At 47.0% G+C, this 22765-nt stretch overlaps 1 protein-coding gene across 1 annotated transcript in view; it reads left to right on the plus strand.

The window, feature by feature from the left end:
* Window positions 1–17057, plus strand: part of Pacrg (parkin coregulated) — a 475516-nt gene extending 458459 nt beyond the window's left edge. Inside the window, exon 5 of the mRNA XM_006975901.4 lies at window positions 16698–17057. Within this exon, the coding sequence (XP_006975963.1) occupies window positions 16698–16858 (161 nt within the window). The 3' untranslated portion in view covers window positions 16859–17057. The remainder of the gene's footprint in view (window positions 1–16697) is intronic.
* Window positions 17058–22765: the final 5708 nt, after the last annotated feature.

Genomic DNA, 22765 nt, shown 5'->3' on the forward strand with positions numbered 1-22765 from the left:
CCCCGTTAGCACTAAGGAGGTGGGCACATTCCTTGCCAAACCTCCAAACATCCTTGCACAGCCAGCGGTGCTTATGGGTGCTTTAAAAGGACACCGGCTGAAACCTGTTCCCAGAGGTCACACCAAGGCTAAGGTCGTTGGCATGGATTTATGCGGAGGCTCGTGTTACAGCTGTCTGCACTGTCCCTTGCCTGAAGACAAATAGCAGACTTTCGTCTCCCCTGCTACTGGTCACTCAGAGCAAACGCTTAGTCTCAGCTTTGACCCTCTCCAAGCTCAGCCTCCAACACTTCCTGTGCCATCTCTCTTTCTGACTCCTGGCCTTCAACTCCTGCTTCCCAGACATCAGGGGCGCTAGTCCCAGACAACGTCTATCTTTGAAAGCACCTACATATTATAAAGCATAGCTATACCAACCCAAGGATGCATCAATCGTAGTGTTAACAGATTAACACTTTTCACACCAGTCAAATTAACAATGGTGTTTACGTTCTCCTTAATAGACAGTCCAGTTAAAAGATAACCCCTAAGTCTGGAATGAAGAGTAGATTTCACAAGGCTGGCCCAGAAGGTAGAGTGTTTGGACAGGCAAACTTCCTGGTCTCTGGGGTGACAGCAGATCTATCACCCATTTTTTCTCCTTGTCACCCCAGGCAGACCATGTGGCTGCAGCACTTGCTACCCCTGCCCCTGCTGCATAAGGTTTCCTACTGGAGAATGTCTAGACTCCCAAGACCCTCACATCGGCACTGCCTCTCTGAGCTGGAGATCTCTGTGAAACTGGAAGCAAGTGGCCCAGACCTATGGAGTCACCACCATACAGCACGCCCTTGAGTTAGAGTTAAATCTCAGTAACAGAAATGTGTGTGGGAACAGAGTTCCCCGGTGAAGAATGCTTCTAAGGCTGGACCCGAGCATGACGGCTCATAGGGGCTGTGGACAGTTGAAGAACAGTAGACCCCCTATTGAGAGTCTCTGGGGAAAGGCCAAGAACTCTGGTGAGGCCTTCGTCCAGGTCTCCATCTGAGTCCTGATGGGGGTCGTCACTGTCCTGACCTGACTTGACAGGTGGTAAAATACAATACAGTCACTCTGCTCATCTGTCCAGTATCCTCAGAGTCATGAGCCTGCTCTGCAGGTGATCTAGGAGGGGTGGACAAACTATATGACCTCCCAGGGCAAAGTAGCAGTCCATGCGGACAGGTGCAGGCAGAGATCTTCACAGTGCTGTATGAAGTAGGAGAGCAACTCCCCCCTCATCCCAGAGACAGGGCAGACACAGGCTCTTTCCCTTCCCACCTGGACACCCCCCCACCAGTGTCAACACCAGGCAAGAGCCCTCACCCCCCCCCCATTGTCTCATATAAAATTAGACCTACAATATCAATATTAACTACCACTTAGATATCATGCCTCAAAACACTAAAAAAGGAAATCGCCCTGCAAGCATTCAGCCCCACGGGAATGCCACAAGATAATGTCCACATAGCTTGAGGTCGCCACATCAGAGATCATGACAAAACCCACATTTTCCTGTTGATTTATTATGACTGCAGTTCTCACAGTGAACCAGAAATCTGGGAAACCCGCTAATAGCAAAGTTCCTGAGGTTAGAAAAGGCAAGAGTTAGTGGCGGCACAAGACAGAGCCGTCAACCAGCCATCTGGCCACAAGTGGGAGAACGAGAACATTCACTTAGGCAGGCCTGCCGTGGGTCCGAAGGCAGGAAGATGAAATTACTGAGTGTGAGCTTGAGCTAGAAACTGCTGGCACATGACATCCTACAGCCAAGGACTGTCACGTCCTGGGCTGCACAGAGAAACCGCTGCCTAGTGACAGTGCATCACATAGGTGATCACACCGTGTTTTCGGCCAATCCGATCACTCGGCTCTTGAATCCAGCATGACCCAAGGATTCCACAGCTGTGTTTTAACACCACTGCAACCCTTTGAGATTGCAGAGTGAGACTATTTTACCAAACACCAAGGCAAAAAGTAGACGACAAGGTGCTCACCCGGGTCTCTCCCTGTCCATCCGAGAGGAGAGTTACATTGTAGATAATCTGCCATCAGGTAGGAGCTGTGTATCTGCAGTTGTAACGACCAACATGTTTAGTGGCTTGTTACAGCATTAAAGACACAGCACGCAGACTCATTTATCCTCGCCTCCATCCTTTGGGTGTGGTGTCACGGCTGTTTCAGTCAGAGAGAATTAGCAGCAGGCTGTACGGGGCTGGGAGGCAGGGCCATTGCAGGGTCAACAAGCCGACCTGCATCCCCTTGCCCACCCGCCAGCCTATCATTTTATTTCCATGCTCTCTGTGTCCGCACTCGTTTAGGCAGAGTCCTGATTCAGAAGAAAGCGACCGGGGACACTAAATTCAAGAATCTCAGGAGATAAAAATGTGGCTCAGACAAATAAACATTCTTTATTCAAAAGTCTCAAACGTCAGCTTGTTTCACTTATCAGTACTTCCAAAGAGCTCTAGTGTCCATTCTTGTGCAAATCCAATTTTGCTGTGGCAAATTAAACGGTCACATTTTAATTTTCCTCCTCAGATTCTCTCTCTCTCTCTCTCTCTCTCTCTCTCTCTCTCTCTCTCTCTCTCTCTCTCTCTCTCTCTCCTCCCCCCCCCCCGTGTGTGTGTGTGTGTGTGTGTGTGTGTGTGTGTGTGTGTGTGTGTGTCCTCAAAACTGTGATTGGAGTTAGAAGAGCCCTGGACATTTGTGAGAACATTGTTAGGCAAGCCCCAGGGTTCTGCCTTGAGACGTTTGGTGAATGTCCATTGCCACATTTAACTCACCAATGTGGAAGCTGATAAAAGTTGATCGCCAGGGCTCTGAAAGCTATTTCAAGGTTATTTTTAACTGAGACACTTGTAAGGGCTGGAGAGCATTAACTCTGCCCTGCTTACAGCAGTTAGCTCAGTTTAACACAGCAGATTGCTTTGATTCATTCATTAAATATATAATTTTTTGCATTAATTGAGCTCATTTGATGAGAAATATTCTCACTCTATAAAATTTCTGGCTAATGGCTTGGAAATCTATTCAAATTCTGCACTCATAAATTCATTTCAGAACTTTCAAAGAGCTAGGTCCTTCAAGCAAGCTGAGATGCAGCCTACATACGCAAGCAAAGCCTAACCCACAGGAAGGCTGGGGCGGCACAACATGGATTTTTTTCATGTAAGCACAATCACCGAGTTTATCTATTTAATTTTTTTAAGTAGAACAAATTGTACATCACACCATACAAGTCTTTAGCTTTGGGCTTTGTGCCCCAGAGGCACAAAGGATTCACTCACACTGCACCATCATACAGAATACAAGAGGCCTTGGGAGCTGAGTCCATTATTTAGGTGGAAGTCTTTTCTTCATGTATTTATCTGTGTGTGCACGTGTATGTGGGAGCATATGTATTCACACGTGTGTGGAAACTTGAGGACAACCACCCAGTTTCGTTCCTCGGGTGCCTTCTGCCCCTTTGCTTTTCAGTCTTCTGAGGCATCTCTCACTGGCCTGGACCTCACAAGGCAGGCTCCCCAGACTGGCTGGTGAGCCCCAGGGATCCACCCACCTCTGTCTCCTTAGGACTGAAAGAGCATGCCACCACACCTGGCTCTTCCTGCATGAGTTCTGGGGTGAGGGTGGGCCAAACTCTGGTTCTCATGTTTGGAAGGATGCAACTCTATGAACCAAGCCGTTTATCCAGCCCTAGATGAAAGTTCTAGGGACCATTGCTTGTGAAATCAAATGATGGAGAACTCAGACGACCGGATTTGAGGATAACATTTGTTTGAAATCCAATGTCCCTCTTTCCACTTTTGTGCCTCAATCACAAAGAAGAAAACAAAGTCACTAAACTGAGGAATGGCTTATATATGGCCTCATTCATGTTTCGTAGAAAGGAAAGATGATGCTAACCCCTGCCATTCAGGCTCACCTAGACAGCGGCCAGCGCCAGTCCACAAGTAGTTATAATTATCCCAGAAGCTCTGCATCGTTCCTGAGCAGCCATCTGTAAGTTCTTCCAAACAACAACAACAACAACAAAATCACTTGTTTTAGTTTTCATCAAGCTGACTAGAAATGACCAGGTGGCTCTGGGAGAAATTTAATCAAGCAAAACTTAAATATTAATTACAAGCTCCATATGAATCTAATGTTCTCTGCTTCCCAGAGCAAAGGCTGAGAACGAAGTCACTGAGGTAATCTGATTTCACTGTGGAAAAGGAGAGATTTTTCAGTGCTTGAGGTCAGCGTCCTCCTCTGCTCAATGTTTACCTGGGGCATGAGGGTCCCAGTAGGAGTCAGGAGGAAAAGCGTCCTGCAGGAAGACCATAGCCTCCCATCTTCATGAAGACTGGAAACCCGGAACGTTGATTCAGAAACCTCCCCAGCACCTGTGGCTTGAGTGCGGCCCTTCGTGTGTGTTCTGAGAGCTATGACAGGTCGGTCATCTCCTTAGAAGGTTCCCACTTCCCTCCTGATCCTTTAGGCCTGTCTCTTAGAGCAGCAATAATCTCTCCCATTTATACCGAAGGTCCTCAAAGTCCCTCATCTGCCCCACATCTACCATGGATCCACAGCACTGAGGAAAGTCCTTGAAGCCAGCAGCCCTCCCTCATCTTGCCAGCCTGCTTGTGATGAAGTAAAGTGAGCATGACCATCCCTCTTATGGATGTGAGGATGAGATGTGCCAAGGCCCCCCATGGGAGATGCTGTTGGAAATCCAGCTGCCACAAGTCCTGTACCTGGTGACCCCCTCACCTGGGACCTCCCTGGGGTAGTGTCACCTATGCTTTGCTGTACTGGGAAGGCAGTGTTCTTCAGCCTTACAGCCAGCCTTCCTGTGGTAACAAGTGACACCTGGACCCTCCTGCAACCTCCCTGTTCTTTCTTACATGTTGCTGAGTGCTGCTCTGCTCCTCCCCGTCGGGACCTCATTGTCACCTACGGCTCACCTCACTGCTCAGTCATCTCACCTGTCCAGACACCACTTCTCTTTTCCATGGAGGGAAGCGAGAGTAGTCCTCGGCTCGCACAGCCGTTGTCTTAAAAGACCTACCGTGGGGAAGAGACACTGTGTTCCTGCTGTTCTTACTCCAGAGACAGCAGGTGGGGAGTAAGAAGCAACTGAGAGACTCTAGGCCTGTGGGCTGAAGATGGATGCCCCAATATTGCAGAGGAACTGTGGGTGACTGTCCAGGCAGCCAGCTGTCTCTGTCATTCTAGATTTTTGGAAGTTGCTTACAATGCATTTCCTGTTTACTTAGGTAATATTATATCCTTCTGAAGTCTTTGATGTAGTTGAAGACTAGATGGTTATAATTATAATTTTCCTTAGTTATGATAAAAGATAAGTTAGATATGAAACTTTAGACTCACAAATATAGGATAGATAAAATATTTTTTTTACCTTTGCCAAATATAAATAGACTAGATATTGTAGCTGTAATTCTTGCTTGATAACTGTTCTATTATATGTAATTTTACTATGTTAAATTTAAAACCTTCCTTTTTGATTAGAAAGAAAAGGGGAAGTGCTGTGGAATATCTTTCTGTATGCTGTGAATATGTGCTGCTCTGATTGGTTGGTAAATAAAACTGTTTGGCTTATGGCAAGGCAGCTTAGAGGCAGGCAGGAAATCCAGGAGAGAGACAGGAAGAAGAAAGGCAGAGGAGGAGGAGACGCCATCCCGCCATCCAGGGAGCAGCATGTAATGGCACACAAGTAAAGCCACAGAACATGTAGTGACATATAGATTAATAGAAATGGGCTGGGGGCTGGAGAGACGGTTCAGCGATTAAGAGTACAGACTTCTTTTTTCAGAGGTCCTGAGTTCAATTCCCAGCAACCACACTGTGGCTTACAACCATCTCTAGGGGGATCTCATGCCCTCTTCTGGTGCAAATGCATACAGGCAATTAGAGCACTCATCCATAAAATAAATAAATAAAAGATCTTAGAAAAACCTATAACTAAAACAAAAAAAGAAAGAAAGAAAAAAGAAATGGGCTGAGTTTATTTATAAGAGCTAGTAGCAAGAAAATTGAGCCATAGGTCATGGCCATTCAATTCATAATTAATATAAGCCTCTGCATGTTTATTTGGGGTCTGAGCGGCTGTGGGACTGGGTGGGCCACAGAAAAACTTCCAGCTACAGAGAGTAGATGTGAGGCAGAGAATTTGCAACTCTCCACACCTTTCTCAATATGTCTACTCATTGAATCCTGTTGTCCAAACTTGGACTCTGCTCCCCTCACTGGCGACAGACTCTCTAGATATCTTTATCCCAGACAGGGATAAACTGGTGAATTCACCCATGTTTTTCTCAGTATGACGTCTACATGAAAACAGTCATTAATCAACGAAGACTCCAATTTGCCTTTTTTCTTGTCTTGACCAAACAATTTTCAAGTGGACATGTAAAAAAGAAATATGCTATATTAAGGACCAATAAGCCATACGGACATTGAAACCATGGACTCGAATAACATTTGGTATTGTGTCAACAAATAATTTGATTTTGACAGTGTTCTTTTGCTTAACTAGAATTAATTTTCTAAACATTTGTTCCCTTCAAGTTTTCTCAGAACTTGATTTAAAAACTGAACTTGATGTTGGCGGTATTTGTGAATTACTTTGAAGAACTGTATGCTGTTGTGAACATAGGGGCTGTCTGTTGAATAATGGCCATTTCACAGTGCTTCTCCAAAATTCTGCTGAAATGTAAAGAGCAGTATTAGGATGAAAAGACAAAGGTCCATCCCTTTTTAAACACAGGCAGTGAGTAAGGTTGAAAAAAAAGCAGCCTTCTCTGGAGTAAACAGCTGCAAAGTTACTGATAATTTTATTTTTAATTGAAAAAAAAATTTTCATACAATACATTCTGATCATGTTTTCCCTTCTCCAGAACTCCTCTCAGATTCTCCCTATGTCCCCAATTACTGAGGCATTTTCCGAGACTGTGTTGCTCGGGCCTAGTGCCCTCTCCCATACACCAGAACTTCGAGAATTAAGCCTATGCTGCTGTCGGGAAATGACAGTTGTTTAGAAACATCTGTTGTCTAGGGGAGGAAGATTTAGGTATTGAACTGGCTGTTGGCCAAGACCCATGGTAGTTTCGGTTCCACAAGTGACTGGCGACTACTCAGCACACACTCAGCAGTCTCCTGCTTTAGTCCCCAGCTTCGGAGTCAGGGAGAGACAGAGAGTGGGACACCCAGCTTCAGTGTCAGGGAGAGGCAGAGAGTGGGACACCCAGCTTCAGTGTCAGGGAGAGGCAGAGAGTGGGACACCCAGCTTCAGAGTCAGGGAGACGAAGAATGGGACACCCAGCTGGGCACCCAGGGTGTGCTTCAAAGCTTTCATCTTCAGAGGAAAGAGACCTTGTGAATTCATTAATGTCAACAAGATCTGAGAAGATTGAAGGATTTAAGCCCTTGGGCATCTCCAGCATGCCAGCTGCTTTGGTTATTAAAAGTTTTTGGTTGCAAAACTATCACAGCTTTGGTTCACACACCACAAACCAAGACTTTGGAAATATCCGTTGCAGAGTCATCCTTCAGGGTACAGTCTCCAACGGGATGCAAAGTCTGTGGAAGAAGCGGTGCCTGGGTGTGGCCTCTGGCACAGAAGCATCGAGAATTCCCAAAGGGGTGACACATAGCCATAATTAAAGGGGTAAAGATCAGTCCCTTCCAAGTGCCTGTAATGCAAAAAAATAACAGTAGTTTTTTTTAAAACGTGAAAGGCAACATTTCTTGAAGGTTCTGAAAGCAGTTAACCTCAACCATCACCCCAAAGCCAACTCCCCTTACTCAGTGTGGGAAAGTGAATTTTACCCCAGTTCCCCGGGCACTTCCTTGCTTCTGTATCCCCCACCTTCAGAGGTCAGACCAGGACTCACAGTGATCTCCCCCATAATTATCCAAACTCCAGAGAAGGACATCTTCTCACTCTAGAACAGAGAAAGCTATTCATATAAAGGAAACCAAACTGACATCAAATAAAGAACGACTTCTGCCAAAAACAAATTCTGATACTTTAGTTACTGAAATGTTTTTAACAGATAAACATGTGTGTGTGCATCTCGCTTCTCCTCCTTCATCACTGGAATTAAAAGAGAAAGGAACTCAGCCTCACCTAGTCATTCCAGCATTCAGGAGGCTGAGGGAAGAGAATCGATAAGCCTCAGAGTTCAAAACCAGCCTTAGATTTGTCAGTGTGTGTGTGTGTGTGTGTGTGTGTGTGTGTGTGTGTGTCTTAGCCATTCTGACTGGGGTAAGACGAAATCCCAAAGTAGTTTTTATTTGCATTTCCACAATACTGCAGATTTTTATGAATACCTCACAACAATTTGTATGTCATCTTTTGAGAACTGTTTAGTTCCATGTCCTATATTTTAATTGGATTGTTTGTTTTCTTGATGTTTGCTTTGCTTAGTCCTTTTAATATTTTAGATGCTATTCACATATGGCTGTGTAGCTGGAAAGATGTCTTCCCATTCTGCAGGCTGCCTCTTCATTCAACTCATGGTATCATTTACTGTACAGCAGCTTTTGGCTCTCATGAGATCCCATTTGTCAGCTGTTGGTCTTAATGCCTAAACTACCAGGGCTCTGTTTGGAAAGACCTTTCCTTTGCCTGTAAGTTGAAGCACATCCTCTGTGTTCTCCTCTGTCAGATTCTAGGCATTGGGTCTTAGGCTAGGATCCCTGATCCATTCGTAGTTGAGTTTTGTTTGGTCTGAGAGAGAAGAATCTGTTCTTCCACTGCAGCCATCCAGTTTGACCAGCACCGTTTGCTGAGGAGGCGTCTTTTGTCCAGTGTGTAAGGCTGGCTTCCTTGTCCAAACCAGGTGGATGTAGGTCTATGGACTTACGTGTGGACCCTCAGTTCTATTCCATTGGTTGTTGTGTCTGTTCTCATGCCAATCTCAGGCTGTTTTATGACTATAGTTCTGTAGTATAATTGAAATCTGGGGTCGTGATACCTCTAGTGCTGTTTTTATTGTTCAGGGTTGTTTAGGTTATCCTGGGTCTTTTGTGTTTCCATGTGAAATTTAGGATTATTTCTTCAATTTTGTGAAGAATTGTGTTGAGTTGTGATGGGAATTGAGTTGAATCTGGGGATTGCTTTTGATAGAACGGCCATTTTCACAATAGTAATCCTACCAATCTATGCACCCGGGAGATCTTTCCTCTTCCGGTAACTTTTCAACATTTTCAGTGTCTTAAAGTTTTCATTGTACTGCTTGAGCTTGTTTGTTTGCTTGTTTGTTTTGTTGTTGTTATTGTTGTTATTTTTTGGTTTTGCTATCGTAAATGGCATTATTGCCCCAACTACAGATGCCGGCAGGAATGTAGGACAGGGGACACACATTCACTGCTAGTAGGAGTACAAACTGTGTGTCACTGTGCACGTTCCTCAAAAAGCTGGAAATGGATCTGTCACATGACCCAGCTGAACTGCTCTTGAGTATATTTCCAACATTCTCTAAATCCTCGTAGAGAGCACTTGCCACAATAGCCAGGAAGTGGAAACAGCCTAGATGTCTATCAACAACTGAATGGATAATGAAAATACAGTACATGAGCACAATGGAACATTATTCAGACATTAAGAAAAATGACATTAAGAAATTCACAGGTGAGTGAATAGCGCTGGAAACAGCTATTCTGACTGAAGTGACCCAGACTCAGAAAGACAAATATCATGTTTTCTCTCATCTGTGGATGTTATCTTGATCTTTAAATATGTGTGTTTCATATCTAACACATAACATAGTCCATATGGAATACCCATCGAGGTCAGGAAACTAGTAAGGGGACATGGGAAAGGGGGTTCTCAAGGGAGGGGAGATAGACTGTGCCAGTATAAAGGGGAGGGTGAAATAAGGGGTCAGGGAGGGTTACATGAGGTGGGAGGGCAGGGTAACAGAGATCTTAGGACCTAAGACCTTACTTGAGTCATAAAACAGAGAAATTGTGCTGATACTCACCAGGATGCTTCGTCTCTGTTGGCCACTTTTTCCATAGTGCTGAAAGGCGCTGTACATGCTCCTGGAGGAGAAAGTCTGTATCAGCCTTATCCGTCTGTGAGTCCTGCAAGCCGCAGGAATGACTGCCCTGGCAGGACATGCCCACTGGTGCGGTGGTGGTGCAAATGTCAGGGAATTAATCAATCAATCAATTAATTAATTAATCCACTTTCTGATTGGATTTAAGGCCCACTTCATACAATGGATAAGGAGAAACTCCCAGTGTAGAGCTGGGAGGTAGACAAGAAGTCCTATCCCTAACTGAGGAGTCTGCACATGCAAGTGTGTGCATGTGTGAGTGTGTGAGTGTGTGTGTGTGTGTTTTAAAAAGGACATAAAATAAGGTAGGTAGGGAAGAGGATGGACCTGAGAGGAGCTAGAAGGGGAGGGATAAATATGATCAAAGTCCACTGAATGAAATTCTCAAAGAATTAATAAACTATTTTAAATAATAAATAATATCCTAGGCAATATAATGAGATCCCATCTCAAAAGAAAGGAAAAATGACTCAAAACCCACCTTTTCTAAATTCATAAACATCACATTATCTTATTATTATTAGACTGGCATTTTTTAATATTGGGAGTTATTTAAATAAACTTCTTTTTAAAAATTGGGTTTTACTTCACTGAACTTGATCCCCCTTAAGCAGCGGTTATCACAAACAGGAAATTGCCGTTCTGGCCTTCTCAATCTTCCAGTGCTAAATCCAGCAAGCCCGGAGCAAAGTATCACTTAGAACCTGCATAGAGCAGAAACTCTACAGTGGTTCGGTGTCCAAAAGAAACATCTCTGATAGTGACATTTGCTACAAAATCTGCCCAGCTTACCTGCAGAGGCCTGCACCTGGGCCCTGATGACGTCACCTCAAGCCACTAAAGGAGGAGGGCAGCTCCTTTAACTGTGACTGACGCCATGAGAAACAAACAAACAAACAAACAAAGAAGTGAAATCACAAGTCTTTGCCTTTTTCTTTTATTGGATTTCCCTATTGCCTAGACGGGCCTTGAACTCATAATCCTGCTGCCTCCCCCTCTATTTCTTGAGCGTGGGAATTACAGGGGCACGCCACCACATCCAGACAGGTCGCAGGGACTTTTGAGTTCCTTTTCTGACCCAGAATCAACCTCATTCCTTCTGTTGGTGTGTTTTAAATTCCGCTCCGCGTTACTTCAGCAAGCTCACCCAGCCACCGCAGACGGGAGTCCTTGCTGGAGGCCGAGTATGCCACCCGGGGCCTCGGTGTTCGAGGGCACTCTGGCAGTTTGCTTCATGTTGATGAACACGCCCTCCCTGGGGAAAGCTTCGATCTGGGTTTGGCCTGGAGTCACGTTCAAGCACTCTGTATTTCGAAGCTCACATTGCAGCTGCCATTCAGCCTCTGCTGTGCGCGAGCTTGCCAGTTTGCCTCTGTGACTGGTGCTGCCCAGGGTGAAGGCCAGCTCAGTTCTGCGTGCTTACGCCTCTCTTTATCCCTGGCATACTTCTGATTTCTTCATTTACTTAAAGGGCTACCCGGTGCTTGGAAGGCAACACCAATCTCCTTCGTTATTAGGCTTGAGTTATATAAATCCAGAAATTTCTACAAGTTGGCAAGTTGGGCAAGGAGAGATTGGGAACAAGAGTCTAGGCATCATCGCCATCTGCCCTCATCCAGAATTTTGTTCTTGTTTTCTTTTAGCATTTTTGTTATGCTTATTTTTATTTTCAGTTTTAGTTTTTTGACGTGTGAAGGTAAATGTGTGCCGTGGCACACGTGGAGGTCAGAGGACAGCTTATGGAAGTCAGTTCTCTCTTTGCATCATGCAGATCCCAGGAACTGAACTCAGGTCACCAGGGGATTGGTGGCCAGTGAGCCTTCTCGCCATCCCTTCACCCCTCACCTTCTTCTCCCGACCCTCACAGAGTGCGTGAGGCATCGCCTGACTGGCCATTGCAGGCCCAAAGGGGGAGGTGGGCAGGCAATGCCTTGGTCGTCTTCTCCGATGACCCTGTTCCCAGCCATGCGATCTTGTCTCCTCGCTGTGACGTGTCAGAGTTAACGAAGGTGAAGGGAGCTCCCTTCCTAGGGTGGGATTGTTCATTACCTTAGTCGTGCCAGAAAGAGCCGACAGGGTTCATGCCTTTGGTGTGCTGGTGAAGGACCTAGAGCAAGCCTTTATTTGATTCCTGTATGCTTGTCCTGACCTAAAGAAGGCTTTTATTTCCGAGTAACAGGGGCTGTGACTGTTCAAGAGACTCTTTCCATTCACCATTAAAGAGTATTTCCAAAAACGGCATTCAAAGCAGAAAAACCCAAATCTGAATCGAACTCTCTCTGAGCCAGGTAGCCATCCACACACATCCTTATGGCTTTTCCCTCGGGCACCCAGTGAAAACAAGTGGGGCAGAGTTCTCTCAGAGCACACATCCAGTGGACGGCAAAAGGACGCCAACAAGGGGACAGTGAGGCTGGCGTTCACGAGTGGCGTGAGTTCCCACGGGTGCCGGTTCATCTGTCCTGTATGAAGAGCAGCCCGAGGAGAGTTCCTCACCCAGCTGGTGAGCTCCCCCCACCCCACACACACCCCAACCCCGGGCAAGGGCCCGATGTCTTCTCATGTCCCTTCGTCCTGCCAGGCCCAGCAGAGCTTTCCCTGTGCACAAAGAACACCCTGTAACAGTAGCTGCCGTTGCCGCCAAGGCCAAGGGTGGGCTCAGGCCCAAGGAGCAAGGCTTCAAAGGCAATCCCAAACCTGGCTTCAGAAGATCGTGCTCGCTCCAGCAAAGCTGGCCTTCCTTCCTGCCTTGAACGTCTTGCCTCTGATTGTGCTCCTTTTTGTGTGTATAATGGTGGCAATAAATAAAGCAAAAGAACGAAGCTCCTACCGTCTAGAAGTTGAAATCACACTGGAGGTGTTTTATCAAAATTCTGCATGATCCCCGTCTGCTGCTGGCCAGCGTCCACCAAGTAGCAGATATCTGTGTGAAATGTAAATGTGTCTTACATAACTGCCCTTTGCCGTGGCCCTCCGTGAAGGGTTAGCTGCTCCTCAGGCATGAACTGAGTTCTTTAACCAGGAAGATGCCATCCGTGAGCATATAGGAAGTACACACCTGTCTGGTTCTGACCTGAAGAAGAACGAGACGTAGAATCAGGGGCAGGATCATTTCAAAGGGATGAGCGAGGAGAGGACTTTTGAATGCCTTTAATCCTGAAGCAGATTGCTCAGATAATCAGAGAAGAGTCAACATTCAAAGTGCTAAACGCAGTTCAACTAACTGGGAACTGGGAACTGCCTCGGGGAGGTCGTCGCCTGCCTCCTGCATGCCAGCATCTCTAAGAACATTCCCCATCGCTTGTTCAACTATTTGCATGTCATTCTTACGGGGGCACGAAGCCTGGCTTATGCCCTCCATATGTGCCCTACATGTTTAGCTATAAATAAAAGTTATCTTTTCCATCATCAGCGTCCCTCCCAAGCCATCGAAATATAGACTCCCCACTTCCTACACTGAAACTCCATCTTCCTAACCAGAACTGACAATTGTAAATAACCACCTGGTTGATGCTGTTGTTATTGTTGTTTTAAGTGCCCTATTCTCACAAACATATTTTCCGGTGGTGTTGTCTGCATTTAAAGCAGGGAGCTCAAAGGAGTCCCCTCCATTCCTGCTCCTCAAGACACTGAGAACAGTGCAGTTTCAAAATGAGATCACATCAGCACCTGCCCGTCAACACGGCGCGACATTAGCCTGCCCTGTCACCATTACAGCACGCGAAACAAGCCGCAGGCTCTTGATTTTTGTTTTGCCTTTTGGTCTTCCTCGGCCCCCGTGATACCCATTCTCCAACCACGAAACAGTGCAACTCCAACTGCCCTCTGAACAAACAACCTCTATTCTGCTCTGTCCTTTTATCGCTGGGGTTGCTACACAGTGCGAAACAGAAAGAAGCCACTGAGCCACTCCTACAGTTAAATACTTTTTAGAAAGTAAGAACATGGAATAAAGTGTTGCTTGTCGCTGCTGCGCGCTGAAAGGGAGTGGAAAACAGGGTGTGTTGCGCTCCCCATTGTGCGCAGACTTCCCAAACTCCCTCAGCTCCATCGGGAAAATGTGCCTGTCCTGTGACCCATTCAGCGCTTGACCTTTGGGGCACAACAAAAGGCGCTATTTACCAGTGGTTAATACATGGATCTTTGTCTAGCAGGAGCTGTCTCAAGGCTGTCACAGTCCTGCATCACCCATTTTATTTTCCAGGTGTCCGTGGGGCAGAGGGTGCTGCAGGTTCGACCGTCCGAGGCAAATAGAGCCTGCCAAGTTCTCCCTAACTATGTGAGAGACCACGAGCTGATGCTGATGAGGAATGTCATTTGGGGGGAAGGAGGACACAGAGAATGGCCGGAGGCACCCTGGGGCATTCTTTCCACTCTAGATGGACTCCTAGGACATTGACTTCATTCCTAAGGATACACTTGCACTTAGCTGTCAGCCTTATCATGTATAGCAGCATCCCCTCCCCTGTAGCTTGGCCTGACTCTGTTGTTACCTTGTTTCCTGGTCCCCTTCTGACTTTGTTTAGGACCATTCTTTTCCCCGCACACCTCCATCGAACAGCAGCCACACCCGCCTCTGCCAACTCACACATCTCCTTTCGAATCCTTCTCTTCCAGTTCAACTCGGGGACCCTCTCCTCCGGACAACTCCTCATGTTCTCCATTCCTAACTGTACCCTCTCTTCTCAGGATGCGCCATGTCAACCTTTGATGATGATGATGATGATGATGATAATGGTAAAGCCTGATATGATTTACTGATATTTATGCTTTCTCCAAAATTATGACTAGTCTTTACAATGCTTCTCTCTTGATGATAAATATTCTCTTCACACCATAAATATTGTTTGGAACAATGTTCATGAATGTGTTCCATGTGTTTGACATTTTGAATAACCAGCCACTTTATGAGTCAGACTTTAAATGGACTTAAATCTCATTCACAATGTGATGGAAAGGGGTCCACCATGGGGGCAAAAATCACCTAATTGCATTCGGTTTTGTAAACCTTTGTAAGTTCACTTTATGGAATAAATTAATATGCGTCACAGTTGGAAGACTGTTTTTGCAAATTTGGTGTATTTCTACCTGCCTTCACTCCCTCCAACCAAACCGATCAGAATGGCAATCTGCTTTTTCTGTATCATCTAAGACAGTGGTGTTCTTCTAGAAGTTTCTGGGGAGACCTAAAGCGAAAGAAGCGTCTGTCTGTGTTGTGTGGGACCGCCATGGTTATCTTTGCTCTGGTCTGAACTATTACCCTGTCTTTTTGATTTGTCCCGGCATAACTGGGGGTAAGAAGTTTGAAGCATCACTGTAACCTCTACTGCTCTTACATTCCAGCGAGGTAAACATTTGAAGCCTGTGTTTGCGGTGTGGACGAATAAGCCCTTCCTCTGTGAGGTGCAAGTTTTCAGGCTGGCCTGAGCTCACATCTGCATCCCTCTGGCTCCTAGAAGCCCAGCTTGTTGCCCTTTTCTGTGTCACCAGGCAATGTGAGCTGCTTCTCCAGAGGCAATAACATCTCCCTTCTAGGGACAGTAACACTAAAGCCCTTGGAAATCTGTGGATGCAGCAGAAAGTGTGTAATCACTGTGTTCGAGCCTGGAGGGTGCACGGGGGGTGTTCTTCTGTCAGAACTGTGGTTCTCCAGACATCTCACAGTCTAGGCTATCGGGAACCTTCCACCCGAATAGCTGTAGCCTGAGCTTATTGAGTGGGAGGTCTGAGGTGCAGGTTCAAGGCCTGCCAAGGACATCTAGACTTGCTTCCTCCCTGACACCAGTAAGACAGTCACAGTGGCTAGCTGCAGGCTGGGAGAGGCTGGGAGAGGCTGGGCAGCAGTCAGGCCTCTTCTGGACTAGCAAGCTCCAGCGCCGGCAGCAGCACTGACCCCTGGTATACCAGGACCCTAAGATCGGTCATCAAATATCATGTCATTCCGGAGCACATAAACAGCAAAGTGCTGGGAGTAATTGCAGGACTCTGGGGTCCCTAATCCTCAAGAGCGAGACTTCACCGTGTGCACAAAGCAGCAGAGACACAGGGCACAGCTCTAAGCTGAACCTGTCTTTCTCCTGCCCATTGTGAGCCATGTGAGGCCACCTGCCTGGTCTAACCGTAGACAGTTCCCTCTGCTGCTTGCGCTGGACAAAACCAAGACCCAAGGGAACACTCTGTGATCAGTGGACAAAGAGATCTTCTGGCTGGAAAGGGGGCTCATCACATGGTCCTCTCACTTTGTTTCTTTATTTTAGATTAATTTTCACCAGCTCTGCCCTGGGATTTGGTGTTTTTTCTTGTTTGTTTGATGGGTTTCTTGGTTGGTTGGCTTTTTAAAAGAAGGGATCTTATTAGGTAGCCCAGGTTAGTCTCAAACTCACGGTGATGCTAGTATCTCAGGCATGGCATCACCATCGTATGAGGTTTGGTACTTTTGTGGCGTTTCCACCAGCCTCAAGTTTCAGCAAGATAAGGTGAAGGCGTCACCTGCCAGTGTGTCTCCTAACAGGCCCTCGGGAAATGCCTGGCCTGCGTGGGGGGTGGGTGGGGGACGCTCGGGGCCACTGCCTGGAAATAACCGCCTCTTTGTTTGTCTGCCCGAACCAGTGAACTCCGGAGATGGCATCGACTACAGCCAGCAGAAGAGGGAGAACATTGGCGACCTGATCCAGGAGACGCTGGAAGCCTTCGAGCGCTATGGCGGAGAGGATGCCTTCATCAACATCAAGTACATGGTGCCCACCTACGAGTCGTGCTTGCTGAACTGACAGGGCAGCCGCTGGAGGGGGTCCTCCCCCGGTGCCACAACCATCCGTCCCCACCGCTCCCAGCATCTCGTTACTTGTGACTTGTACAGCTCTTCCTCTACAGCTGCAAACCTATTGGCTTTCTGGGCCATCAGACTGTTAGCCCCATTGAGAGCAAGGCTTTCTGATACATAAATAGTGCCTGTTTCTTCGATTACAATAGTGTACTGTGCTTATTTTTCCACGAGGAGAATTGCTTCTTTATCCAGCTCAGATGGAGGCAGGAGTCCGAGTTAAACCTTCAGTTGTATAGACAATAAAAAACTATAATTTTCATATGCGGTTCAGCAGTGGCTGTGCTGTGTCTGCCGGCCCTGAGGGTGATATGGGGGGGCGGGGGGACTGTAAGGAAGAGTTTGTGCTGACTGCTTACTAGGTGTCTGTCGTGGAAGAGAAGCATCACTCCAGCGGTGCCTCTCCAGCAGCTGTGTGGAATAATGTGCTTTGACATTCAATAAAACTGTTGAATCTGTATTCCAATTATAACAGGAAATGTTTGCAGCCTGTTATAACCTCAGCTATAACTATAATTAATGTTTCTGGCCAACCAGTGATCTGGGTTTCAGGGCCTTTGCAGTTCGTATTTGGGTGCAGGTGAGATGTCCGGGGGAGGGTCTGGAGTCAAGAGTTAGGTGAGAAATGTTAAGTTTGCATCACAGTTCTAAGGAGAGAGCTGGCTGGCATCCTTGCTCCACAATTGCGAGGCTGGTGCTGTACATCTCATGGCATCCCAAGGCTAGGTGTGCTGTTGACAAAATGTTGCCCAGCAGTTTGTTCAGGGCTTTTCATCACTCCTGAGCATGGCAGTGTGCCTCTTAATGACCTTTTGGAAAGGATCGATGTCGCCCCCAGCAATTCTTCCCAGTTGTTCTGTTCTCACAATCCCACTCAACGGGTCTGATGGCAGGATTCGGGAATTTTATTGAGTACAGAAAAGACAAAGGACTTGTACTTTCTCATTCATCAGAGAAAGAAAAGTTGCAAAGCAAAGACAAACCACAAGGCAGTAGTCGGCCTTGGACCATGACTGCTCAGACATGCCAGGCAGGAAGCTCGGGGCATTTGAAACCCGGCCCAGAAAACTTCATAAAGCAGGAGCCAGGGCTGCACACCTGAGAAATGGCTTAACCTCCCAGAAACGCCTCGCCTCAAGTATCTCACTTCTGAAGCAAAGTGCAATTCCTGCATAAAAGCGAGGAAAGACCACGTGTTCCTCCTCTCCCTGCTCTCTGGCCCCATCATCAGTACTAATTATTTAAGGCTTCCTGTTTCCAAAAGCAAAGGCCCAGTTCTTCAAGTGAATTCATTATTCACTCCCTCAGACCAGCCAGGGACGTGGAGTCTAGCATTGGGGGGTACCACCGCCTGCTTTCGGGAGCTCGCTGAGTGTAGAGAGAGACCCGCGTCCAGGTGAGGACACAGGTGCTTGTAGGGACAGCGTTCGGAAGGCACAGCTTCAGGTCTAGTGACAAGCACAGCTGTGGTCCTGGCATTGCCAAAGTCCGTGATACCGTCAGTTACGAAGACTAAGGCCTGCTGGTGCCTCCTCAGGTCTGGCCTGGAATGGCTCTTACAGGCTCTGCCCTTTCACTCTGACACACGTGAAAACTGCCTGACTTCAAGCAGGAAGACTGGCCTAGAGCTCTAACCTCGACTCAGAACGGAAACAAAACCCTTCATCACCCAGCTCTGTTGCTCATTAGCTGTGCTGCCCTGGGAAAATTCCTTAACCTGCCTGAGCCTCTTGTGCCCTCCACTATGAAGCGCAGTTAGCCTGTCTGTAGGAAAGTGACCCACCTCAGAAGTGACCGCTACAGACGCGTGTGTTGGATGTTCACTAAAGACATTCTGAAGACTCTCGTCCGCCGAAGCAGAGCAATGCACACCGGAACACCCCTCCGACAATGCGGGGCTTCCTACCCAGAGATGGAAAGTGCTTCACACAGTGCGGCAGTTCTTCAGAGGGCCAGACTACCTGCAGAGGCAGGACTTCATTATCGAGAGATTAAAAAGCAAATCCAAACTGAGCCTCACATTTGCGTTGCTTCACTGGTATAGAACTAGGAATGGATGGCCTGCTTTTTCTGACCTTACCCCAAGGCAGGTTTCTACAGTCAGTATAGTTTCCAAGGAAATCAAAAGTGAAAGGCGTATCGTGTGGGGCATTGGGTTTCATTCCCAGTGGAGACAGAGAGAGAAAGAGAGAGACAGAGACAGACAGATAGACAGAAAAACAGAGACAGACACAGAGAGAGAGAGAGAAAAAACAGACACATAGACATACTAAGAGACAGACAGAGAAAAAAACAGAGAGAGAGAGAGAGAGAGAGAGAGAGAGAGAGAGAGAGAGAGAGAGAGAGAGAGAGAGCTGTCACTGGGCATTAGACCCCTAAGGAGGACAATGGCTTCCTTTCAGAGTGTGTGGTGTAGTACTGAACACTGGTCTGTCAGGGAAGGGTTTATTGGTCTGTCTCTAACGTATCCCTGTGTTCTATGGATTGGAACCCCCCAACCAGGTGTCCCACTTACTTAAGGGAAGCAACAAGAGCCATGAGGTTTGTTTCAGGGGCTCTATAGCTTGAAGCAAGTCACGGTTTCTGGCCATGAAGTCTCTGTCCACTACATGATGCCAGAAAATTACATAAATTCTCTAAAACGATAGTCCCTTGTTCAAAACACACTCAATATCATCTACCTTGCATGTTTTTACAAGAACACACACAAAAAGGCTTTTATTTCAGGGTTCAGTGGGGTCCATGGCTTCACTGCAGTGCCCTGGCCAGGTGTGTGCTCTGCCCCCTTTTCTCCTGGAAGTTTTCCTGTGTCCTGCCTGGTCCCACAGCCACTCAGACCTAAGTAAACATACAGAAGCTTCTATCAATTATGAATGCCATGGCCATGGCCTATGGCTCAATTTTCTTGCTAGCTAGCTCTTATAACTAAACTCAGCCCATTTCTATTAATCTATATGTCGCCATGTGTTCTGTGGCTTCACCTGTGTGCCATTACATGCTGCTCCCTGGACGGCAGAATGGCGTCTCCCCTGTCTCTCCTCTCTCCTTTCTCTGTCTCCCTTGGATTTTCCCACCTGGCTCCATCCTGTCATGCTATAGGCCAAACAGCTTTATTTATCAACAAATCTGAGAAACAAATATTCACAGCATACAGACAGACATCCCACAGCACTTCCCCTTTTCTGTCTAATCAAAAAGGAAGGTTTTAACTTGAACATAGTAAAATTACATAGAGTAGAACAGTCAAGCAAGAATTACAGTTACAATATCTAGTCTATTTGTATTTTGCAAAGTTAAAGAAATTATTCTATCATACCAGGTGGGACACAGGAAAACTTCTGACTACATCCTGGCTTCATTCTAGTCTCACCTCAGCGTCCCATCTGTGTTGGGCCTCTTTTCTCCCATTGTGCCCACTCATTGGCTGTGCTTACAAACAGTGAGAAGTGTCTGACCATGTAGGTGTGAAGCATCTGGCCATGGTGGTGAGAAGTGTCTGGCCATGTAGGGATGAAGTGTCTGGCAATGGTGGTGAGAAGTGTCTGGCCATGGTGGAGTGAAGTGTCTGGCCATGGAGGTGGGAAGTGTCTGGCCAGGTAGGTGTGAAGCATCTGACTATGGTGGTGAGAAGTGTCTGGCCATGGAGGTGGGAAGCGTCTGGCCATGGCTGTTGCTTATTCACTCATGCATCTACCGGCTCAGTGACAACAGGGACTTGCCTCCACACATGGAATGCTCCTCCTTCATGTGACATTTGCTGGACAAATGACTAAGGATGCTTCCAAACAACATAGACAGTCTGCTGTCAAGACACATAGGCCATCCCAGCCTGCCCTTATGACTCAGAGGACATTAGTCACTCTGTGAAATCATGAAGTGGGGGGTGGGGGGCCCGACATGCCAATCTACTGTCAGACTCACTAAAGAATGGACTGGAACACACAGTCTGGCACCGCTGCCATTCAGAGACCTACCTTACACTGCCAACGAGAAGTGTTTCAAATGTTTCCTGAAGTTACACACATGCACACACATACTCACAGGACCACCTGACCGTCCCTATGTGGGACATAAGCATTGTGCGGACAACCGTACCAAACTCGCTGTCTCCTCCCATGTCTGGTTGGATGTCTACTCCCATCCCCACCCTGCCTCTGAAGAACTGTGTCGATTCCTCTGTAGAGACCTGCTGCAACCAGGGTACAGTCACCTCAATAGGTTCCAGTCATACACATGTTCCTCTCAGGGAAAACAGCCTCAGATATTGCAGTCCTTATCCTCATGGCAACCACACAGAAGGCAATTTTGTGTCCTAACACCTTTGACAACCAGAGTTGCCCCAGCATGCCTTAGACTAATAGTTCCCCCACAAAGTGTGCTCCCAGCCCCAGCAAAGGCAGGAATACCTGGGAGCTTGGGTGGGATGCAAACCCTTGGGGCCCTGGCTGAGACTGCTGAGTCTCGGCCTCTGTTCGGGGCCTGTCACTATTCACATGACTGTGATGCACCCCGAAGTTTGTAAGTCACTGTTCCAAGCCCAGGCTTTCACTCAGATGTCAATCCCCAGCCTTTTGGAAGGTCCTGGAAAACGGATAGTTGTTGATCTTCAAGACAGGTTCTCCACTGATGCCATGGGCTAGCCTGGCCACTCCTGTGGTCTCCGCTAAGCAACAGGCTCTTCGGGGGACAAGTGTGATGTGAGCTCAGGAATAGCAGAGTGTCAACATCCCTTTGATGAAAGATAACTCTGTTGTCCTCAGTCCAGAGGATGAAGAAAATTAAGCTGTTCAGCCCCAAAGCCAATGGCAAGAACCAGTTGTCTTTGCTGTGAGTGTTATCAAGACGAAAAAGAGAAGTCTCAAGAATCTACAAGTGTTCCAAATATTCACTGTCATTGTCACCTTTATACATGAAACCTTAAAAAAGAGAGGATCAGTTCCTTCGATACAGAGCGGGCAACTTCTAGCAAATACTCAAAGCACAAAGATTTCAGATCAGCTAAAAGGAGGACTCGTGGGTCTTTGTGCAGCAGACACTCACTCTCCCTGAGGAAGATGTCTCTTGTATCCTCTCTACTGCTGCAGGTCCAGTATCTCGATCGGTTAGTGAAATCAACCTACAGCTAAAACCGTATCCGTGCCGAGCAGAGACCGCGTGGCACTGGATTCAGCGAGAGGCATAATAGGGCCATTCTAAGACCAGAGTTTTAAATGGCCTTTCTGTCTCCTGCCTCATGCATCTGGGGCTGGGGACACAGCATTAAAATGCAGCCAGAAAAATGTCCCATAAAGAACTTTATTGACAAAAAGGTAAAATTTTAATAACCCTTCAGTAGGGGCCATTCGGGAGGGGTAATATGTCATAAGAGCGGACCAGGGTTTTCATAGCCCTCCTAGGAATTCCCCATATTAAAAGAATGTTTTCAGTTTAGAAAGAGCCCAGCTGGAAAGCATTCTGGGGGATGACAATCTCTGCCCTGCTCTTGTTGTTATGTGATGAACCTTTGTGTGCTCCCCCCCCCCCGTGTGTGTGTGTGTGTGTGTGTGTGTGTGTGTGTGTGTGTGTGTGTGTAACTACATCCTGCTGAAGGGATTTTCCCCTCACTTTGTAGCTTAACAACCAAATGAACTAAAATGCTTCACTGCGGAAACACAGAATAAGGCCTTCAGACGTGTTCAAATTGTGAATGGTGTCCCCAGTACTGCCAAGGCCACCTACCTGACGTACACCACGGAGTCTCACAAGTGGGTTAAGGAGCTCCACTTGGGGAAAGCTTTTTCTCTATAAAACCTCTATTGAGGATCTGCAGAGACCGTGACAGGCTTCCCCAGCAGCCACAGAGGCCACCACACAG

The sequence above is a fragment of the Peromyscus maniculatus genome, chromosome 16, assembly GCF_049852395.1.
Source record: "Peromyscus maniculatus bairdii isolate BWxNUB_F1_BW_parent chromosome 16, HU_Pman_BW_mat_3.1, whole genome shotgun sequence".
NCBI lineage: Eukaryota > Metazoa > Chordata > Mammalia > Rodentia > Cricetidae > Peromyscus > Peromyscus maniculatus.